Below are 15,671 nucleotides of genomic sequence, written 5' to 3'. Positions count from 1 at the left end.
TCTCATTGAAGGTAAGGTTATTCTTTGCTTTACGTTCTTACTATACCTTATATAACTTACTGCTTTTATCACATGGTGTTTTAGATCATGGGCTATGGAAAGAAACAATGTAGGCTTAAGATTTTTGAAAATAAAATATTAAAACTGGAGGGGGAATAAGGGATCAAATATATTTGGAAAGATATCAGGTTCTAGTGCCATTCTGCTTACATGTTATGACAACTGAGACAAATGACTTGTCTTCTCTAAGTCCTAATTCCCTCATTTGCAAAATGAGGATATGAGTTGTCCCTACTTCATATTTTTGGAGGGTTAAATTTGATACTATAGGCAAAGCACTTGGTGCACCCTCTAGCAAATACTAAGTACCTTGTGTTAACTGTTATTAACTGTGGTTGTGTTTGTACACAGGATGAGAAGGAACCACTGAGAGGAATTCGGTTGGAGAGCCTCATCATCTGAGAGTCATTTGTAAGGTAACTGGGTCTATGAAAGGGAAAATTAGCCCAGGAGGAGGTTAGAAGGTAGGTATAGGACCCTGTGTTGTAATTAATTTTGAGTCAACTTGTTTGGGTGCCCAGATATTTGGTCAAACTTTTTTCTAGCTATTTCCATGAGGGTGTGCTTGGATTTGATTCAGCGACTAAGTGAAGAAGATCACCCTCCCTAATGTGGGTGAGCCTCATCCAATCATTTGAAGGCCTTAACAGAACAACAAAAAATCTGACCCTCTCACAAGTAAAAGGGGATTCTTCTTGCCTTTGAACTGGAACATCAGCTTTTGCTTGCCTTTGAACTCAAACTCAAACATAGGCTCTTCCTTTCAAGACTGTTGGACTTTCGGGTCTCCTGAGTCTCTTTCTGTGACGTACCCTGCATATCTTGAAACTTGTTATCCTCCATAGTCATGTGAGCCTACTCCTTATCATAATTTTCTATCTATATATACATCCTAATGGTTCTTCTCTTCTACAGAACTAGGATTAATGCCGAATATAAAATATACCATTTAAACAAATAGCCTGCTATTTCTGATTAGTAAAGTAATTCAAAATGATTAAGTTGCTGACTTTCCCTCTTTCCATAAATGTGTTTAATATTATGTAGATATAGCTTGAAATGCTATGCTTTGCCACACTAATCAGTGTTGCTTAATAAAAGCCTCTAAGTTGGGACTTGCAAGAAAATATCTACTTGTTTTCTTGTTTCTTTGGTCATAGTGATTAACTCCTGGATTATAGTGATGAGCTACAGTGATTCTCAAACTTGGTTGCACATTGGAATCACCTAGAGATTCTGACCGGAGAAGGCAATGGCACCCCACTCCAGTACTCTTGCCTGGAAAATCCCATGGACAGAGGGGCCTGGTGGGCTGCAGTCCATGGGGTCGCTAAGAGTCGGACACAACTGAGAGACTTCACTTTCACTTTTCACTTTCATGCATCGGTGAAGGAAATGGCAACCCACTCTAGTGTTCTTGCCTGGAGAATCCCAGGGATGGGGAAGCCTGGTGGGCTGCTGTCTATGGGGTCGCACAGAGTCAGACGCGACTGACGCGACTTAGCAGCAGCAGCAGAGATTCTGACGTAATTGGTCTGAAACACCTGAATAAAGGATGTTTAAAAGGGCCCCAAGTTGTTTTTTTTTTTTTTTGAAGGTAGGGGGTGGGCAGGTAAGTCTAATGTGTAGACAAATTTGAGAAAATTGCATGCACACTAAGTTGCATCAGTCTTGTCCAACTCTGTGCAGCCATATGGACTGCAGCCTGCCAGGCTTCTCTGTCTATGGGATTTTGCAGGCAAGAATAGTGGAGTGGGTTACCATGCCCTCCTCCGGGGGATCTTCCTGACTCAGGGATCTAACCTGCAACTCTTATAGTCTACCTGCATTAGCAGGCAGATTCTTTACCACTAGCACCACCTGGGAAGCCCTTGAGAAAATTTTCCCCCTGCCCCCCAAAATATCCCAATTTATATTCTATATAGGTCTCTGGAGATTCTAGAATCAAAGCAATGCCCAGGGAAAGAGAGTCACCAAATTCCAGCCAAACAAGCAGAGTTCCTGGCTTTCTGCATAGGCATCAGTACATTTCAGATCTTAAATTTACACTAAAATTACCTTAAATTAAAATTTGCATCTTAAATTTATGAAAAATAAAATAAAATCCTCATGTAGAACTCGATTTCGAGAGCACTGAGGAAAAAATTCACCTTTTTGTAATGGAGAATTACTATTTACTCTCTACCCACATTCCTGATCTCTCTCACATACAACCCTGTGAGCCCGGTGACCTCTGAGGCCTACCTGTGTCGCATCAGCATTGAGAACGCCCCTTTTACAGACTAGCAAAGGCCCTACAAGGCCAGAGCTCGTGTCCTTGATTGGTTCAACGGCTGAGAAGTAAAGATAAGTCAGACAGGGTGGGTCATCAGCTGTTGGGCTGACACTTTCAGGCACCGTCCATCTGTATGTGAAGATCTCACCTGGCTTAACATGTGCCCCTGGCTTCAGAAATCCTGTGGAGACAAGTAAAACAGCTACTCAAAGCAACAGCCAGGAATGAGAAACTTGTCAGACTGGGTCTTCCAGCTCAGGGTGCGTCTCTGTCTGATGATGTGCTTTGTGGAAGGACAGGTGTTTCCACTGTATCCTATCAGAGAGGTCAGTGCCACCATCTGCTGTTTTATGAGATAGATGCTTATATCAAAGGACTATCTTCTTCACAGTTTATACTTAATATCTTCATAGATTCTACTTCTTACTCAAATCTCAAGTTTAGCAAATATTAAAAGAATGATAATTGTCTTTAAATTATCTTTAAGACTGATAATTGCCCATTTATATATAAATGTAAATCCATAAAATATCATCTAATACCTTCTATGATGTGGAATTTATTATATTTGGGCCTTTAGAGGATACCCCAAGAAGTTAAACAAGAGACCTACATTTAAAGAGTTTTAAATCTAGAAGGTTAAACTAGGAAATAACCCAAATAACTACAAGTTAGAGGAGGTAAGCAAAGGCACAAGGTAACAAAGCTGGTAAAAGGCAGATCTGGGATTAAACCTAGGGCTGATTCCAAAGACTTTTTACTTGACCCTCACATTGTATTGTCAAATGAACACATTGCATCTCTTCAACTAGACTGAGGCCAGAGACTTCCTGCATTTTGTTTGTCCAGGGCTTGCAAACAGGTACACAGAAAGTTTTCTGAGATAAACAATAGAAATGTAGACATTTCAGCTGTCTTTAGGGTTCTTTCTGCAAAAGTCATCGTGAGCATTTTGACCAAGGAAGAGAATGTGGGCACAGGAGACATTGCTGCAGTGGGCAGGGGGTGCGGGGTGGGGGAGACTAGGGAATGGGGAATACTGCCTCCACCCTTTCCTTCTCTGTTCCCTCCCCAGCACCACAAAGCCTGCTCTGGACTGGGACCAGCCTCATACGTGGGAATAAAGAAGTATCTCAGGAGTCATGGTATCTACTATAGCGATGAGAAAGGCTTCCCACACAGCCAGGATTTCCCAAGAACAGTATCATGAATGGAAGGATAGTTCCTGTAGCCAATGGGTAGAAGCTGCTTTTCTTACATGTAGACAGCCTGTGTTACATACTCTGTGATTGGGGGATACATATATGATGGTAAGCCCACAAAAGTTTTAAATAAATATTTGCCCATAGAGACAAAGCAAAGCCCATGTGTAAGAGTTTCATTTCAATAAAACGTTGGAAATCAGATTTTCCCCTTAGCCTTACCCAGAGAATCCCATGCAACTACAGCAGAAAACTCTCCATCTTAGAGAAGTGGGTGAGGCTGTGAAAGTAGCCCACTTTGAGATTTATTATGTTACTGAGAGTAAAGGAATGGCATTAACGTTTCCTAAATATCTACTGTGCGCCAGATCCTGTCCTGAATTCTGTCTGAAGTGAAGTGATAGTCTCTCAGTTGTGTCCGACTCTTTGTGACCCCATTGACTATATGTAGCCCCCAGGCTCCTCTATCTATGGAATTCTCCACAAAAGAATACTGGAGTGGATAGCCATTCTCTTCCCCAGGGGATCTTCCTGACCCAGGGATTGAACCCAGGTCTCCTGCATTGCAGGCAGATTCTTTACTGTCTGAGCCACCAAGGAAGCCCATGTATCCCTTCCCAAAGCCCTGTGAGGTGAGCATAATTCCCTGCACTTGATAGAGGAGAAGTGTAAGGTTCAGAAAGTTGAAATAGCTGCTCAAGCTCACAGGACTGGCAAGTAAAGGGCCCAGTATCCTCCCCAGTCACAGACTAGGACTTACCATCTACGTTTGGGGCTGCATCAGAAGCTTTGTCATAGATCACACCATGGGGCAAAATACTGTAGACCTTGTCAGCTTTGTTGGCAAATGTCACTAATAAAGTGTCACCTACCTCTGCCTTGATGACGGGACCTGAGAAATGTTGAGAGAAGAAGGGAGAAGAGATGAAAAGAGACAGAGAAGTGAATGGGAGCAGAAGAGTCATTCCCTGTTAGATTACATGCCCCACTGAAACATCTCCCTCGTTCCAAACGTGACAGATGATTTCACTGTACCCAGAATTCCAAGGTGGGCTTCTGCCTCAGAGAATCGCTTTCTTCGAGTAAAAGTTGCATCAACATACTCTGTGTACCGAGCCTTCCAGTATTTCCCTCCTATTCTGTTGTTGCCTTGTGTGAAGTAGAGCTCAGAGTCACTGTGGGAAAAGAAGGGAGTTGACTAGGAATATACCTCTGCACATCCATAATTAAGTGCCTTAATTATGAAGCTTTATTGTATTGTCTCTAGGCCATTCATCCACCCATCTCCCCAGAAAAGATAGCACAGTCTTCAGCCAAGTTCCCAGAAATAGTCGACCAGCCTTAAAATTCTTCAGAAGCTGTTTGGTGCTCAAGCTCATTTCTCTCTTAGCCATTGTACTTTCTTCCCCAGAGGTCCAGCAACCGAAGGAGGCATAGGTAAACTCCTTACTTACCAATACTGGAGTCCCAGATGGTGTCCTACAAAGTAACAAAGAGCTAACTGTTTTCTTTGCAGAATGAGCATCCCTCTATCTCTTGCTGATGTCAATATGAATAGTCTCTGCAAATAGTAAGCTCTGATATCTGGCATGATTAAGGAATGGAGTATCTAGTTAATCAAGTAGTTTAATCAGTGGAGTTACCATATAAACTATATATACAAAATACCAAATTTCAAACTTGTGAAATACAATAATGTAACTTCCAACTAGTACTATCCCTCCTCTGCTTCTGTCAGTGGTACCACCACTCTTGCAGACATGCCAGCTGTGTCTTCTTTTTCTGCCTCTTCCTCTTTTCTTGTTCATTCTGACTTTGTAACCTTTTATTTTGCACCCTTCCTTTTCTTCACCTTTATTTCGTCTTTTCCTTTCCTTTCTTCCCACAACCCACTCTACATGTGTGTGCTCCTCGCCTTGTGTTTAGACCATAGTATGAACCTCCTATCTATCCATGCAGCATCCTCTATCTTACATTGGCTCCCTTGAGTTTTTTTCTAAGCATACGCACTGATATTCCAAAACCTTTAAAATAGTCATTTTCATTGTCATTTTTTCTGCTCCAAAATCTTCAGTTGCTTCCAGTTGCCAATCAAATAAAGTTCAAACAGACTGGAGGACCTCTGCAAAGGATATCTGGTTTGCTCCAGGCCTCTCTCCACTGCTCTGTGTAAGTGCTCATGCCCCATGCAAATCCCTCACATGTCATTCACTCTGATCTAATCACTCTGCTTTACTTATGGCAGATGCTTTGCATTAACCCCTGCATCTAAAATTTCCCTGTCTTTGCAATTCACTTACATAAATTCTATCATTCAAAAGACCTACTTAAGTTTCACTTCCTTTGTGACGTATTTCTGGCTATCTTAGCTCTCTCTAAATGCCCAGACAACTTACTGTCTGGACAGCTTATCTTAATCTTATCTGTAACTTGCAAAGTCACTTCTCTTCTGCTGTATATTCAGCTTCTTTCTGTACCTGAGATCGGGAACATTATCTTAGACCTTCCTGCATCTCTCATGTCACTTAGTACATTGTGTTTTCACATATTACATTAAATATCCATTGAATATAGCTTAATATTTCATATTTTATACGGTGCTTTCTAATTTTGGAAGGCTTCTAAGACATAATTCTCAATGTTAATTTTCACTATTCTGTTTATGGGAAAATACTAGTCAATAGGGAATGTTGATATCAAAGAGTTTTTCACAGGTGGTCCACACAAATTCTTCAGGCAAGGTTAAAGGTTGTCACTTTGGTGGAAGAATGAATGAAATTTATAATGAAAGAAACAAAAGGAATCTTATTCATCACAAAGACAATTTTTTAAACATTCCCTCAAACATGAAAAGGATTACAGGGTAAGAGCAATACTTGTTGATATCATACTGTATATTTTGTAATGCTTCCCTAGACATATTTGTATATGATCCTACAATTAAAGCTACAGGGGTCTTCATCCACTTAATAAATTGTTAGATTCGATTTGAAAAATATTACATGCTATGGAAGCCCAGAGAAAATTACTCAGATGTCAGGGAGACTTTACTTAAGAAGTTACAGCAGAGTTAGATTTTGAAGGGGGAAAGTGGCATTGTACTGGACAGGGAAGAATATGAAGTCTGAGCAGAAGGGGCTTCACTTATATCAGGCTGTCCTTGAACCAAAAAGGGTAACCTTCCTTGGCTATTTCATCTCCACTGAGAGTCCTGACTTATTCCCTTTTCAAAGTCGTCTGCTTAATATGTGTAAGACCTTAGTCTGTTCTCTGTCAGCTTAGTACTTCTCATGGCACTTAATGCTGCAGCTTGCACATAGTAGATGCTCCTGAAGTGTTTGATGGATGAATAGATGAATCTAGTGCTTTGATTTGGCCAGCAAATCATAAAGCAATAAATAGTTCAGTTCAGTTCAGTCACTCAGTCGTATCCAACTCTTTGTGACCCCATGGATGGCAACACGCCAGGCCTCCCTGTCCATCACCAACTCCCGGAGTTTACCCAAACTCAAGTCCATTGAGTCGGTGATGCCATCCAACCATCTCATCCTCTGTTGTCTCCTTCTCCTCCTGCCCTCAACCTTTCACAACATCAGGGTCTTTTCAAACGAGTCAGCTCTTCATATCAGGTGGCCAAAGTATTGGAGTTTCAGCTTCAGCATCAGTCCTTCCAATGAATATTCAGGACTGATTTCTTCTAGGATTGACTGTTTAGAACTCCTTGCAGTCCAAGGGACTCTCAAGAGTCTTCTCCAACACCACAGTTCAAAAGCATCAATTCTTCAGAGCTCAGCTTTCTTTATAGTCCAACTCTCACATCCATACATGACTACTGGAAAAACCATAGCTCTGAGATACTCTGCATTTATCTGCAGTATATACAGTTGTATATACAATTCTAAGCAGGATGTACATTATGGGACTCAGAGCTTCTTAAATGATGCCATTATGCCATCTATGCAGTATGTACTCATAAGAACAGTGCCTGGAACACAAATGAGATCGCAGCAAAAAGTCTAACAGATGTCTCTCTTATCAGAGGCTTAGAAACATCAGCAAAGAGAGCTTACCTGCCAGAGGCATTTAGGGGAAGACCACTGAATTTGTCATAACCTTGAGGACCATAATCCCAAAGAATTTTTTCAGCTGCTATGAAGTAGCGCCTCTGTTGACCCTTCATCTTGGGGTGAGAAATACCACTTTTGCAGTTACCAACATTGTATTGCCCCAGCATGCCAGCTATAAAACAGAGGAAAACCAAGAGCCAATGTATAAATACTCCAAAAGCAATCAGAGAGGAAGAATAGACTGACTTATTTGAATTCATGAACATTTAAAACTTTTGTACAGAAAGTAGGACCGTAAACAAAATTAAAAGTAAAAATAAACAGTGGGAAGAGGAGTGTTTTAACATATATGACAAAAGATTAATATGTAACTATCTTTGATAAAAAAGAAAAAAGTAAATATTTCAATAGAAAATGAGCAAAACATTTATAGGTTATTCACAAAAGAAATACTATTGGCCCAAGAACAAACAAAAAAAAAGTTAAACCTAATAGTAATCAAGTGATACTGTTGTCAGTTATCAAATGGTAAAGTTTGGAAAGAATATACATTTGTATATGAAGGTCTAGAAAATAGGGAAGATATTCATTAAAATGTGACACCATTATCTCTAGAGGTGATTGCTAATTTTAAAATTGAATTATACATATCTTCCAATTTTAAACATTTTTTCCAAGACTATGGACAATTCAGTAAATGTATTTCGGTAATGTATTCCAACTTATGTCTACAACTACTGGCCAAATTTAAGAATCTAATTTCAAATGGCTGCTAATGCCTTGATTTTAAAACTAATTTCTTCTCAAATTTAAGGATCTTCTGTGGAGAACACTTACAATCTACCCTTTTAGGGAATTTCAAGTATACAACACAGTATTTTTGATAGTAGTCACCATTAGATCTCGAGGACCATTTGTCTTGCATAACTGAAACTTTGTATTCTTTGAGATCTCAAGTGTTCTCAACATCACCAGCTTCACAAAGTTTACCTATGTGAGGTAATTGATATATTAATTAGCTTGTGTGTAGTTTAAAAAGTTTATACCTTATATCAAAACATCAAGAAATTTATATACAATTCCTATTTGTCAATTATACCTCAATGAAGTCTGGAGTGGGGGTGGAGAATAGTAACTGTCATGTTCATCTTTGTCTTTTCAGGAGAGTGTCTGATACATATTAACTGAGCAACTCAATATTTGCTGAATTGAATTTACCTGGAATAACCCAGTGGACAAATGTGAGGTTTGCTTTAAGGTTGAGGGGAATAAAAAATGTGTTATGAAAGCAGCCCTGAAGTGCTGCACAGCTGTCCTTGTGGTGACTGTGTGTAGTTAGGATCCAAACTGAATCATACATTATTTACTCCATGTTTATCCAACTGATAACATTTTCTTTTTCTCTTCTTAGGCCAAACCTTTAATATATCATAACTTTAATGTTGCCAATGTTTCTTAACTGGCATCCAGTAGCCAGAATCTCTCCATTGAGTCTTCTCTGCATAAAGACATATTTAGCTCCCTAAATCTTCCTAAATCACTTGTGTCTAATGATCTAAAAGGGCTCAATATTACCTTCCAGGGGCTTCCCAGGTAGTGTTAATGGTCAAGAACCTGCCTGCCAATGCAGGAGAAGTAATATAGTGAGTTCAGTCCCTGGGTTGGGAAGATCCCCCTGGAGGAGGGCATGGCAACCCACTCCAGTATTCTTGCCTGGAGAATCCCACAGACAGAGGAACCTGACGGACTGTAGTCCATAGCGTCGCCAAGAGTCAACACAACTGAAGGGACTCAGCATGTACGCACGCATCACCTTCCAGATGTTCCTTAGCCTTGCCATTCAAAACTGCTCCCCTGAGGCCCAAACTGCCTCTCTAAAACTTCTGCTTCATCACTCCTCTGACTTGAACCTAAGGCCAGCTAAGTAGACTTATTCCAAGTAGACTGGTCCCAAGGAACCTGGACCGAATCATTCAACAGGTATTTAAGTCAACAAATGCTTATCTTTCACCTTTCAAAGGATTTTGCACCTGTTACTGGATTCTGTCTCAATATAAAGAACTCTCATGGAGCAGCCCAGAGATGAAACAGGCTGCTACAATTACTAGGCTGGGGTTATACACACCACTCTATATAAAATAGATCATCAACAAGGCCTACTGTAGAGCACAGGTAACTATACTCAGTACTCTGTAATATGGGAAACTTACATGGGAAAAGAATCTGAAAAAGAATGGATATTTGAATACGTATAACTCATTTTTCTGTACACCTGAAACTAACACATCATACATAAATCAATTATACTCCAATATAAAATTTTTTTAAAAATTTTAAAGAGATGTCCAAAAGGGAATTCAAGAATTGGATAGGGAGGTGGCCCAGATTATCTAGAAATCCCTTTCTGGTTGGACCAGATTATCTGTAAATTCTAATTTCTGATTGTAAATTTTATTCTATTTATAATTGCCCATGTGTTTTTCCCTTTTTTTGTTGCTTCCCCTACTTGGAAAGCCTTTTTCTTCTTCCTCATCTATCAAATTCTTACCCATATTTCTAGGCTCAGATTAGGGACCCCCTCATTAGGTAGCCTTTCTGACTGTTCCAGTAAAGTGACAAAGCTCAAGAACATTTATCATTCTGCCTCAAATTTTATTCATTTTGTAAATGTATAACTATGTTTAACTACTAGATTCCAGGTTCCAGGAAGGTCTTATCAATTTTTTCAATCACCTCTTACCTGGTTCATAAGTAGGTAATTAATTAATAAATATCTGTCAATAAGATGCCAAATAGGCATTATACATTTTCCTATGTTTAATATTAATTGTAATAAATATAACACAGACAAAAATCCATCCAATAGCATGCACTGAATGAACACCATTGACTGTGTGGTTTAATTGTGCCATTGTAACCATTTCCACACTGGCCTCATCCTTTTTACCTTGGAGGTGATCACTGACTTGGCAGGTTATCATCCACTTTCCAGGATTCTCAACTATCATTTCTATTGTCAGGAAGGTGGCTGGGAACAGGTTGACGACATCAGTCCGATGCCCTCTGCTGATGAAGGTGTTACCATAAAAATAGATGGAATGGATGTCTATCTCATTCCCCATCCCAAATAGGTGCCAGGACACTGATTCACCAACGCACATATCAGGTTCAGGGAAGTTTCCAAAGAGGTATCCATTGAGCGCTGAAAAACAGAAACACCGGTGAAAGACACTCGCCTGCAGAGCCCAGCAGAACCAGAAACGATGGTAATACATACTCTAGCACAGCTGAACAACTAGCACAGATCACTGGGTTGTAATATTTTTGTGCAGGAAAAAACGTGGCTTCTTTGATAAAATGCAGTCCCCAAAGGAATGAAAAGCATTAGTCTTTTTAAGAGAAAAGCACTCAATAAAAGTGATCAGCAATAGGAACACAGCCTGAGCTGCTCTGTGAACACAATGAGATCAGGAGTAAACCAAAGTGCTGTTTATAATTCAGGACAGCTTGGCCACCTCCTACTTCCACCTCTATTTGCATATTTACCATCCCCCTGGATCTGTTCTGTGTAACTAGAAACCCTGTCTTACCTCACATTGGGAAAGCTGACATATAGTAGCTATTTAAGTGACAAAAGCATTCAGCAAGAAGAAAAAGAAATGATTAGAAGGGAGGAATGAGGCAGTTCAGTTCAGTTCAGTCACTCAGTTGTGCCCAATTCTTTGCGAACCCATGGACTGCACCACGCCAGGCTTCCCTGTCCATCACCAACTACTGGAGCTTGCTCAAACTCATGTCCATCCAGTAGGTGATGCCATCAACCATCTCATCCTCTGTCATCCCCTTCTCCTCCTTCCCTCAATCTTTCCCAGCATCAGGGTCTTTTCAAATGAATCAGCTCTTCACATTAGGTGGCCAGAGTATTGGAGTTTCAGCTTCAGCATCAGTCCTTCCAACGAATATATTCAGGACTGGTCTCCTTTAGGATGGACTGGATCTCCTTGCAGTCCAGGGACTCTCAAGAGTCTTCTCCAACACCACAGTTCAAAAGCATCAATTCTTCAGTGGTCAGCTTTCTTTATGGTCTAACTCTCACATTCATACATGACTACTGGAAAAACCATAGCTTTGACTAGATGGACCTTTGTTGGCAAAGTAATGTCTCTTCTTTTTAATACGCTGTCTATATTGGTCAAAACTTTTCTTCCAAGGAGCAAGCGTCTTTTAATTTCATGGCTACAGTCACCACCTGCAGTGATTTTGGAGCCCGAAAAAATAAAGTCTGACATTGTTTCCACTGTTTCCCCATCTATTTGCCCTGAAGTGATGGGACCAGATGCCTTGATCTTAGTTTTCTGAATGTTGAATTTTAAGCCAGCTTAAAGGAATGACGCACGTTTTTTTTTTTTTTTTTTTTTGCCATTTCTCCCATCCCCATCCCCTGCCTGTTGTAACCACCAGTTTGATCTCTGAATCTATGAGCTTGGTTTTGAGGAGTTTGCTTGTTTGTTAGATTCCACATATAAAATAGATAATACAGCATTTGCCTTCTGTGTCTGACTTATTTCACTTAGCATAATGCCCTAAAAGTCCATCATGCTGTTGCGAATGGAGAGATCATTCTTTTTTTATGGCTGAATATTCCACTTAATATTCCTTTATTATAGGCCACAATTTCTTTATCCATTCATCCATGAGTGGACACAGGCTGTTTCCGTATATTGGCCATTGTAAAAAAAAAAAAAATGCTGCAGTGAACATGGAGGGGAGTGTATGTCCTTTTGAATCAGTGTTTTCATTTTCTTCAGATAAATACCCATGAGTAGAATTGCTGGATCATATGTTAGGTTTTTATTTTTAGTCTTATCAGGCAACTCTATACTGATTTTCATAGTGGTTACACCAATTTACATTAGTTATTTCTTGATAATCGCCATTCTAACAGGTATGAGATGATATTTCATTGTGGTTTTGATTTGCATTTCCCTGATGAGTAATGATGTTGAGCATCTTTTCACGTACCTATTGGCCATCTGTATTTCTTATTTAGAAAAATATCTATTCAGATATTCTGTTCATTTTTTAAATAGGGTTGTATGGCTTTTTGCTACTGAATTGTATGAGTTCTTTATATATTTTGGATATTATTTCCTTATCAGATATATGATTTGCAAATATTTTCTCCCATTCAGTTGGTTGCTTTTCCTCAGTGATGGTTTCCTTTGCTGTGTAGAAGTTTTTAGTTTGAAATAGTTCTACTTGTTTATTTTTGGTTTTATTGCTTTTGCTTTGGTGTCAGATTCAAAAAAATCACTACCAAGACCTATGTCAAGCAGCTTACCACCTATGTTTTCTTATAGGAGTTCTATACTTTCAGATCTTACTTTCAAGTCTTTAATCCAACTTGAGTTAATTTTTGCATATATGTAAGATAGTGGTCCAGTTTCACTCTTTTGCCTGTGGCTGTTCAATTTTCCCAACACCATTTATTGAAGAGACTGTCCTTTTCCTCCTATATATACTTGCACAGGCTTATTTCATGGCTCTCTATTCTGTTCCATTGATCTCTGTGTCTGTTTTTATGCCAGTATCGAATTAGTATCAGTTTAGTTCGGTTCAGTCGCTCAGTCACGTTCGACTCTTTGCAACCCCATGAACCGCAGCATGCCAGGCCTCCCTGTCCATCACTAACTCCCAGAGTCCACCCAAACCCATGTCCATCGAGTCGGTGATGCCATCCAACCATCTCATCCTCTGTCATCCCCTTCTCCTCCTGCCCTCAATCTTTCCCAATATCAGGGTCTTTTCAAATGAGTCAGCTCTTCGCATCAGCTCTTTCCATCAGCCCTTCGCATTCAGCTTCAGCATCAGTCCTTCCAATGAATATTCAGGACTGATTTCCTTTAGGATGGACTGGTTGGATCTCCTTGCAGTCTAAGGGACTCTCAAGAGTCTTCTCCAACACCACAGTTCAAAAGCATCAATTCTTCAGCCCTCAGCTTTCTTTATAGTCCAAATCTCACATCCATACATGACCACTGGAAAAACCATAGCCTTGACTGCTGCTGCTGCTGCTAAGTCGCTTCAGTCATGTCCGACTCTATGCGACCCAATGGACGGCAGCCCACCAGGCTCCCCCGTCCCTGGGATTCTCCAGGCAAGAACACTGGAGTGGGTTGCCATTTCCTTCTCCAATGCATGAAAGTGAAAAGTGAAAGTGAAGTCTCTCAGTCGTGTCCGACTCTTCGAGACCCCATGAACTGCAGCCTACCAGGCTCCTCCGTCCATGGGATTTTCCAGGCAAGAGTACTGGAGTGGGGTGCCATTGCCTTCTCCGATAGCCTTGACTAGATGGACCTTTTTTGACAAAGTAATGTCTCTGTTTTTAATATGCTGTCTAGGTTGGTCATAACTTTCCTTCCAAGGAGTAAGCGTCTTTTAATTTCATGGCTGCAATCACCATCTGCAGTGATTTGGGAGCCTAGAAAAATAAAGTCAACCACTGTTTCCAGTGTTTCCCCATCTATTTCCCATGAAGTGATGGGACCAGATGCCATGATCTTTGTTTTCCAAATGTTAAGTTTTAAGCCAACTTTTTCACTCTCCTCTTTCACTTTCATCAAGAGGCTCTTTAGTTCCTCTTCACTTTCTGCCATAAGGGTGGTGTCATCTGCATATCTGAGGTTATTGATATTTCTCCCAGTACTCTTGATTCCAGCTTGTGCTTCCTCCAGCCCATCGTTTCTCATGATGTACTCTGCATATAAGTTAAATAAGCAGGGTGACAATATACAGCCTTGACGTACTACTTTTCCTATTTGGAACCAGTCTGTTGTTCCATGTCCAGTTCTAAATGTTACTTCCTGACCTGCACACAGATTTCTCAAGAGGCAGGTCAGGTGGTCTGGTATTCCCATCTCTTTAAGAATTTTCCACAATTTATTGTGATCCACATAGTCAAAGGCTTTGGCATAGTCAATAGAGCAGAAATAGATGTTTGAATTAGTATAGTTTTGTAATAAAATCAAGGAGCATGATGCCTCTAGCTTTGTTCTTTTTCAAGATTGTTTTGGCTATTCAGGGTCTTTAGTGGTTCCATACAAATTTTAGATTGTTTTTTCTATTTTTGTAAAAATGATATACCATTGAGATTGAAATAGGGATTTCACTGTGTCTGTAGACTGCCTTGAATATTTTAACAATGAGTATTTTAACAATATTAATTCATCTAACCCATGGACACAAAATATCTTTCCATTTATTTGTGTCTTCTTAAATTTTTTTATCAATATCATAGTTTTCAATATATGGGGTTTTCACCTCTTTGGTTAAATTTATTCCTAGATATTTTATTCCTTTTGATGAAATTGTAAATGAGACTGCTTTCTTAACTTCTCTTTCAGATAATTCATTATTAATGTAAAGAAATGCAACAGATTTTTGTGTATTGATTTTATATCCCTCTAATTTACTGGAGTCTTTAGCTTTTCTATATGTAATATGTCATCTGCAAATAGAAACAGTTACTTCTTTGTTTCAGATTTGGATGATTTTTATTTCTTTTCCTTGCCTAACTGCTCTGGCTAGGACTTCCAACACCATGTTGAATCAAAGTGGCAAGAGTGTGCATCCTTCCCTTGTTCCTGACCTTAGAGGATTAGCTTTCAGCTTTTGCCATTGAGTATAACCTTAGCTGTGTGCTTGTCATATATGGTCTTTATTATGTTAAGGTGTGTTCCATTTATACTCTGTTAAGGGTTTTTATCCTAAATAGGTGTTGAATTTTGTCAGATACTTTTTCTATGTCTATTGTGATAATCATATATTTATATGCTTAATTTTATTATTGTGGCATACAACTTTAATGGATTTGTGGAAGCTGAATTATCCTTTCATACTTGGAATAAATCTCACTTAATCATGGTTATGAAACTTTTAATGTATCGCTGAATCTGGCTTGCTGATATTTTGTCGAGAATTTTTACATCTATGTTCATCAGGAATATTAGCCTGTATTTTTTCTATTTTTGTGTGGCATCCTTGTTTGGTTTCGGTATCAACACAATG

The 15,671-nt window shown here is 39.5% G+C and overlaps 1 protein-coding gene across 1 annotated transcript in view; it reads right to left on the bottom strand.

Annotated features, from left to right (window-relative positions):
• Nucleotides 1–15,671, bottom strand: part of HEPHL1 (hephaestin like 1) — a 92,511-nt gene that overhangs the window by 41,185 nt on the left and 35,655 nt on the right. The window contains exons 5-9 of the mRNA XM_027532024.1: nucleotides 10,552–10,806; nucleotides 7,608–7,776; nucleotides 4,573–4,712; nucleotides 4,298–4,429; nucleotides 2,305–2,516 (exon numbers count right to left, since the gene is read on the bottom strand). Coding sequence (XP_027387825.1) covers nucleotides 2,305–2,516; nucleotides 4,298–4,429; nucleotides 4,573–4,712; nucleotides 7,608–7,776; nucleotides 10,552–10,806 — 908 coding nt within the window. The remainder of the gene's footprint in view (nucleotides 1–2,304; nucleotides 2,517–4,297; nucleotides 4,430–4,572; nucleotides 4,713–7,607; nucleotides 7,777–10,551; nucleotides 10,807–15,671) is intronic.

Source organism: Bos indicus x Bos taurus, chromosome 29 (assembly GCF_003369695.1).
Source record: "Bos indicus x Bos taurus breed Angus x Brahman F1 hybrid chromosome 29, Bos_hybrid_MaternalHap_v2.0, whole genome shotgun sequence".
In the NCBI taxonomy this organism is placed as follows: domain Eukaryota; kingdom Metazoa; phylum Chordata; class Mammalia; order Artiodactyla; family Bovidae; genus Bos; species Bos indicus x Bos taurus.
Note: the sequence above shows the minus strand (reverse complement) of the source record. Positions and strands in the feature narration are given on the sequence as shown.